A 7,571-nucleotide genomic window follows, 5' to 3' on the forward strand; every position below is an offset into this window, starting at 1 on the left:
CCACCACATCAGGCCCCACCACCACCACCTCTACACGCCTCCCCACATCAGGGCCCCACCACCACCACCTCTACACCCCTCCCCACATCAGGCCCCACCACCACCACCACCTCTACACCCCTCCCCACCACCACATCAGGGCCCCACCACCACCACCTCTACACCCCTCCACACATCAGGCCCCACCACCACCTCTACACCCCTCCCCACTACCACAACAGGGCCCCTAGGGCGAGGAGAGGAGACAGTAAGGCGAGGAGAGGAGACAGTAGGGCGAGGAGAGGAGGAGACAGTAAGGCGAGGAGAGGAGACAGTAGGGTGAGGGGAGGAGACAGTAGGGTGAGGGGAGGAGACAGTAGGGTGAGGGGAGGAGACAGTAGGGTGAGGGGAGGAGACAGTAGGGTGAGGGGAGGAGACAGTAGGGTGAGGGGAGGAGACAGTAGAGCGAGGAGAGGAGTCAGTAAGGTGAGGAGAGGAGATAGTAGGGTGAGGGGAGGAGTCAGTAAGGTGAGGAGAGGAGACAGTAGGGCGGGGAGAGGAGACGGTAGGGTGAGGGGAGGAGTCAGTAGGGTGAGGGCAGACATTAGGGCGAGGGGAGGAGACAGGATTATCTTGGTCAATGTATGGCCTCTCTCTGTCATAATTACCTAGATATACACGGAAACTTACACACACACACACCTGTGAGCTCAGTCCTTCCACCCTCAGCATGGGGTAGGGTGCCACGGCGACCACAAAAACCCGCCGGCCATCTTGATTTCGCTCTGACACCTTGGAAATCCCCTCAGCTGTTTTAGTGATACTTAGGAAAGAGAGGTATTTCAGGAGGGTTGACATCATCGCCATAGTTTCCTGACAGCTGTGGGACAGAGGAGAGGAGAGCTGTACAGCGAGTTGCTGAGCTTAGCAGGCAGACCTTTAAATCATGGAATAATGTGTCTTAATATCTCTTCAGAGACCCCACAGTCCCTCTCTCACCTGTGACGCTAACGCCAGCTAGCCACACTGATGGCTTTACCATGCCCTCTCTACTGTAGCTAGCTAGCTGATGCTAATGCTAGCCACACTGATGACTTTACCATGCCCTCTCTACTGTAGCTAGCTAGCTGATGCTAATGCTAGCCACACTGATGACTTTACCATGCCCTCTCTACTGTAGCTAGCTGACGCTAATGCTAGCCACACTAATGGCTTTACCATGCCCTCTCTGCTGTTGCTAGCTGACGCTAATGCTAGCCACACTAATGGCTTTACCATGGCCTCTAATGTAGCTAGCTAACTAACTGACGCTAATGCTAGCCACACTAATGGCTTTACCAAGTTCTCTAATGTAGCTAGCTAACTAACTGACGCTAATGCTAGCCACACTAATGGCTTTACCATGGCCTCTAATGTAGCTAGCTAACTAACTGACGCTAATGCTAGCCACACTAATGGCTTTACCACGGCCTCTAATGTAGCTAGCTAACTAACTGACGCTAATGCTAGCCACACTAATGGCTTTACCACGGCCTCTAATGTAGCTAGCTAACTAACTGACGCTAATGCTAGCCACACTAATGGCTTTACCATGGCCTCTAATGTAGCTAGCTAACTAACTGACGCTAATGCTAGCCACACTAATGGCTTTACCATGGCCTCTAATGTAGCTAGCTAACTAACTGACGCTAATGCTAGCCACACTAATGGCTTTACCATGGCCTCTAATGTAGCTAGCTAACTAACTGACGCTAATGCTAGCCACACTAATGGCTTTACCATGGCCTCTAATGTAGCTAGCTAACTAACTGACGCTAATGCTAGCCACACTGATGGCTTTACCATGCCCTCTCTACTGTAGCTAGCTAACTGATGCTAATGCTAGCCACACTGATGGCTTTACCATGCCATCTACTGTAGCTAGCTAGCTGATGCTAATGCTAGCCACACTAATGGCTTTACCATGGCCTCTAATGTAGCTAGCTAGCTAACTGATGCTAATTCTAGCCACACTGATGGCTTTACCATGCCCTCTACTGTAGCTAGCTAACTGACGCTATATGGTGGTGGATGGGTGGTTTGCTATTTTCTACACCTGTTGTATTCAGCATTTTACTGTAAGGTCTACTACACCTGTTGTATTCAGCATTTTACTGTAAGGTCTACTACACCTGTTGTATTCAGCATTTTACTGGAAGGTCTACTACACCTGTTGTAATCAGCATTTCACTGTGAGGTCTACTACACTTGTTGTATTCAGCATTTCACTGTAAGGTCTACTACACCTGTTGTATTCAGTATTTCACTGTAAGGTCTACTACACCTGTTGTATTCAGCATTTCACTGTAAGGTCTACTACACCTGTTGTATTCAGTATTTCACTGTAAGGTCTACTACACCTGTTGTATTCAGCATTTCACTGTGAGGTCTACTACACCTGTTGTATTCAGCATTTCACTGTGAGGTCTACTACACCTGTTGTATTCAGCGTTTCACTGTAAGGTCTACTACACCTGTTGTATTCAGCATTTCACTGTAAGGTCTACTACACTTGTTGTATTCAGCATTTCACTGTAAGGTCTACTACACCTGTTGTATTCAGCATTTCACTGTGAGGTCTACTACACCTGTTGTATTCAGCATTTCACTGTAAGGTCTACTACACCTGTTGTATTCAGCATTTCACTGGTCTACTACACCTGTTGTATTCAGCATTTCACTGTGAGGTCTACTACACCTGTTGTATTCAGCATTTCACTGTAAGGTCTACTACACCTGTTGTATTCAGCATTTCCCTGTGAGGTCTACTACACCTGTTGTATTCAGCATTTCACTGTGAGGTCTACTACACCTGGCAATCGGCATATATTCTAAAAAACGGTTTCCATCGTTTGTCGCAATAAAGGAAGTTTGACAAAATAACAATCCAGCCCTGTCGAACGGATAAAATTGTTGCGGATGTTTTGAAAATTTATTTTATATCCGCCGTCTCCAGGAAACACGTCTCAAAGATTCTTTGGTTCAGGTTCAACGTCACACAATGGTAGCGTGCCTTCAGACTGGAGTTTACGTTGCTTTGGTGGAATGAACCTCAACCAATGGTAGTGTGCCTTCAGACTTGAGTATATAGAGCAGTTTGAGTCGTCAGGCTAGTTTAACGGGGCGGTCTCCTGGTCAGGCTAGTTTAACGGGGCGGTCTCCTGGTCAGGCTAGTTTAACGGCGCGGTCTCCTGGTCAGGCTAGTTTAACGGGGCGGTCTCCTGGTCAGGCTAGTTTAACGGCGCGGTCTCCTGGTCAGGCTAGTTTAACGGGGCGGTCTCCTGGTCAGGCTAGTTTAACGGGGCGGTCTCCTGGTCAGGCTAGTTTAACGGGGCTGTCTCCTGGTCAGGCTAGTTTAACGGGGCGGTCTCCTGGTCAGGCTAGTTTAACGGGGCGGTCTCCTGGTCAGGCTAGTTTAACGGGGCGGTCTCCTGGTCAGGCTAGTTTAACGGGGCTGTCTCCTGGTCAGGCTAGTTTAACGGGGCGGTCTCCTGGTCAGGCTAGTTTAACGGGGCGGTCTCCTGGTCAGGCTAGTTTAACGGGGCGGTCTCCTGGTCAGGCTAGTTTAACGGGGCGGTCTCCTGGTCAGGCTAGTTTAACGGGGAGGTCTCCTGGTCAGGCTAGTTTAACGGGGCGGTCTCCTGGTCTGGCTAGTTTAACGGGGCGGTCTCCTGGTCAGGCTAGTTTAACGGGGCGGTCTCCTGGTCAGGCTAGTTTAACGGGGCGGTCTCCTGGTCAGGCTAGTTTAACGGGGAGGTCTCCTGGTCAGGCTAGTTTAACGGGGCGGTCTCCTGGTCAGGCTAGTTTAACGGGGAGGTCTCCTGGTCAGGCTAGTTTAACGGGGCGGTCTCCTGGTCAGGCTAGTTTAACGGGGCGGTCTCCTGGTCAGGCTAGTTTAACGGGGCGGTCTCCTTGTCAGGCTAGTTTAACGGGGCGGTCTCCTGGTCAGGCTAGTTTAACGGGGCGGTCTCCTGGTCAGGCTAGTTTAACGGGGCGGTCTCCTGGTCAGGCTAGTTTAACGGGGCGGTCTCCTGGTCAGGCTAGTTTAACGGGGCGGTCTCCTGGTCAGGCTAGTTTAACGGGGCGGTCTCCTGGTCAGGCTAGTTTAACGGGGAGGTCTCCTGGTCAGGCTAGTTTAACGGGGAGGTCTCCTGGTCAGGCTAGTTTAACGGGGCTTGCTCCTGGTCAGGCTAGTTTAACGGGGCGGTCTCCTGGTCAGGCTAGTTTAACGGGGAGGTCTCCTGGTCAGGCTAGTTTAACGGGGCTTGCTCCTGGTCAGGCTAGTTTAACGGGGCTTGCTCCCTGGTCAGGCTAGTTTAACGGGGAGGTCTCCTGGTCAGGCTAGTTTAACGGGCGGTCTCCTGGTCAGGCTAGTTTAACGGGGCTTGCTCCCTGGTCAGGCTAGTTTAACGGGGCGGTCTCCTGGTCAGGCTAGTTTAACGGGGAGGTCTCCTGGTCAGGCTAGTTTAACGGGGAGGTCTCCTGGTCAGGCTAGTTTAACGGGGCGGTCTCCTGGTCAGGCTAGTTTAACGGGGCGGTCTCCTGGTCAGGCTAGTTTAACGGGGAGGTCTCCTGGTCAGGCTAGTTTAACGGGGCGGTCTCCTGGTCAGGCTAGTTTAACGGGGCGGTCTCCTGGTCAGGCTAGTTTAACGGGGCGGTCTCCTGGTCTGGCTAGTTTAACGGGGCGGTCTCCTGGTCAGGCTAGTTTAACGGGGCGGTCTCCTGGTCAGGCTAGTTTAACGGGGCGGTCTCCTGGTCAGGCTAGTTTAACGGGGCGGTCTCCTGGTCAGGCTAGTTTAACGGGGAGGTCTCCTGGTCAGGCTAGTTTAACAGGGCTTGGTGGTTTGTGTTGTGTGGTGATATGTGTGTCTGTTTGTTACCATCAGTATCTGCTGGCTGGAACAAACATCCGTAGTCACGTCAGGAGACAGGACCTTCAAGCCTTGTCATGAATATCTCTGTCCACCATCATGAATGTTCACACTCCCCTTGGCTTTTCATCTCTCTCTCTCTGTGGGTTCACAGATGAGCTCACAGTGAAGTGTCGTTCAGATGTCCTGACTGAATACATGTACCATACTGATCTGACGTTCAAACCTGCTCTGCTCTGTAGATCTGTCTCTCTGCCCTGTAGATATGTCTCTCTGCTCTGTAGATCTGTCTCTCTGCTCTGTAGATATGTCTCTCTGCTCTGTAGATATGTCTCTCTGCTCTGTAGATATGTCTCTCTGCTCCATATATATGTTCCTCTCTCTCTCCTGTTAGGACTCTGTTGTGTTCTCTCTCCCATTCTCTCTGGTCCCATCTCCTAATAATGGTATATTAACCGTGCTTCTCTCTCTCTCTCTCACTCTCTCTCTCTCTCTCTCTCTCTCTCCCTCTCTGTCTCTCTCCCTCTCACTCTCTCTCTCTCTCTCCCTCTCACTCTCTCTCTCTCTCTCCCTCCCTCTGTCTCTCTCCCTCTCACTCTGTCTCTCTCTCCCTCTCTCCCCCTCTCTCTTTTCCCCTCCCTCCCCAGAGTCCCGTCCTCTGTCCATCCCTATGAAGGTGATGCCTTCCTCTCCAGAGACCTGGACCACCCCAGAGGAACGTATGAAGGAGCTAATCTCTCACGTCTGGGACGCCGTCAAACGACTCACACTACAGGTACATACGCTTCTCACTCCTCCTCCTCTCCCTCTCCCCCCTCCTCCTCTCCCTCTCCTCCCCCTCCTCCTCTCTCTCTCCTCCCACCATCTCTCTACATGTCTTCCTCTCCCACTCCTCCCCCCTCCTCCTCTCCCTGTCCTCCCCCTCTCCCTCTCCTCCCACCATCTCTCTAGACGTCTTCCTCTCGCTCCCCCCTCCTCCTCCTCTCCATCTCCTCCCCACCTCCTCCTCTCCCTGTCTTCCTCTCCACTTCTTCCCAACCATCCTCTGATACCTCACCACCCTGTGGCGCGTCCGTCCGTTCCTGCGTGGCGTCTCCTCCCTCCTCCTCTGCCTCTCCTCCTCTGCCTCTCCTCCTCTGCCTCTCCTCCTCTGCCTCTCCTCCCCTGCCTCTCCTCCCCTATCTCTCTCCCTGTCTTCCTCTCCACTTCTTCCCAACCATCCTCTGATACCTCACCACCCTGTGGCGCGTCCGTCCGTCCCTGCGTGGCGTCTCCTCCTCTCAGCCCAGTACAGTTGGGTCCTGACCACACCGTGTAACAGTGTTCAGTGGTTCTGTCTCTGTCCTGCTGTCAGTAGAGCTGAACAGAACCGTCCCACAGCTGGTACTGAAGGACCGACTGGAGATTCCAAACACAGTCAGTTAGTTTATTTGACTGTGGTGTAAACACAATACCTAATGGCTGACTCTTCTGATACACATGTACCCAATTAGTCACGGGGGATTTTTCTGGAAAAGGACAGTAGAATGTGTTGTTGTACTGGTTGACTGCTGAATCCACTTCGAGTTGAGAAGGAGAAGGTGTGTGAAAACTGTGAGGGGGGAGATGTGTGAAAGTAAACTGTGAGGGGGGAGATGTGTGATAGTAAACTGTGAGGGGTTAGATGTGTGATAGTAAACTGTGAGGGGTTAGATGTGTGATAGTAAACTGTGAGGGGATAGATGTGTGATAGTAAACTGTGAGGGGGTAGATGTGTGATAGTAAACTGTGAGGGGGTAGATGTGTGATAGTAATCTGTGAGGGGTTAGATGTGTGATAGTAAACTGTGAGGGGGAGATGTGTCATAGTAAACTGTGAGGGGTTAGATGTGTGATAGTAAACTGTGAGGGGTTAGATGTGTGATAATAAACTGTGAGGGGGGAGATGTGTGATAGTAAACTGTGAGGGGGTAGATGTGTCAGAGGGTAGATGTGTGATAATAAACTGTGAGGGGTTAGATGTGTGATAATAAACTGTGAGGGGGTAGATGTGTGAGGGGGTAGATGTGTGAGGGGGTAGATGTGTGATAGTAAACTGTGAGGGCGTAGATGTGTGATAATGAACTGTGAGGGGTTAGATGTGTGATAATGAACTGTGAGGGGGTAGATGTGTGATAATAAACTGTGAGGGGGTAGATGTGTGATAATGAACTGTGAGGGGTTAGATGTGTGATAATGAACTGTGAGGGGTTAGATGTGTGATAATAAACTGTGAGGGGGGAGATGTGTGATAGTAAACTGTGAGGGGTTAGATGTGTGATAATGAACTGTGAGGGGTTAGATGTGTGATAATAAACTGTGAGGGGGGAGATGTGTGATAGTAAACTGTGAGGGGGTAGAGGTGTGATAGTAAACTGTGAGGGGGTAGATGTGTGATAGTAAACTGTGAGGGGGTAGATGTGTGAGGGGGTAGATGTGTGATAGTAAACTGTGAGGGGGGAGATGTGTGATAGTAAACTGTGAGGGGGTAGATGTGTGATAATAAACTGTGAGGGGTTAGATGTGTGATAATAAACTGTGAGGGGGGAGATGTGTGATAGTAAACTGTGAGGGGTTAGATGTGTGATAATAAACTGTGAGGGGGTAGATGTGTGATAATAAACTGTGAGGGGGAGATGTGTGATAGTAAACTGTGAGGGGGTAG

General features: G+C 50.9%; 1 protein-coding gene across 1 annotated transcript in view; it reads left to right on the top strand.

Annotated features, from left to right (window-relative positions):
- LOC149984267 (intermembrane lipid transfer protein VPS13B-like) overlaps positions 1–7,571 on the top strand; it is a 721,339-nt gene that overhangs the window by 365,699 nt on the left and 348,069 nt on the right. Inside the window, 1 exon segment of the mRNA XM_090230526.1 lies at positions 5,537–5,664. Within this exon segment, the coding sequence (XP_090086652.1) occupies positions 5,537–5,664 (128 nt within the window).

The sequence above is a fragment of the Oncorhynchus mykiss genome, chromosome 3 (assembly GCF_057628025.1).
Source record: "Oncorhynchus mykiss isolate SJ-2025 chromosome 3, ASM5762802v1, whole genome shotgun sequence".
Taxonomy (NCBI): Eukaryota; Metazoa; Chordata; class Actinopteri; order Salmoniformes; family Salmonidae; genus Oncorhynchus; species Oncorhynchus mykiss.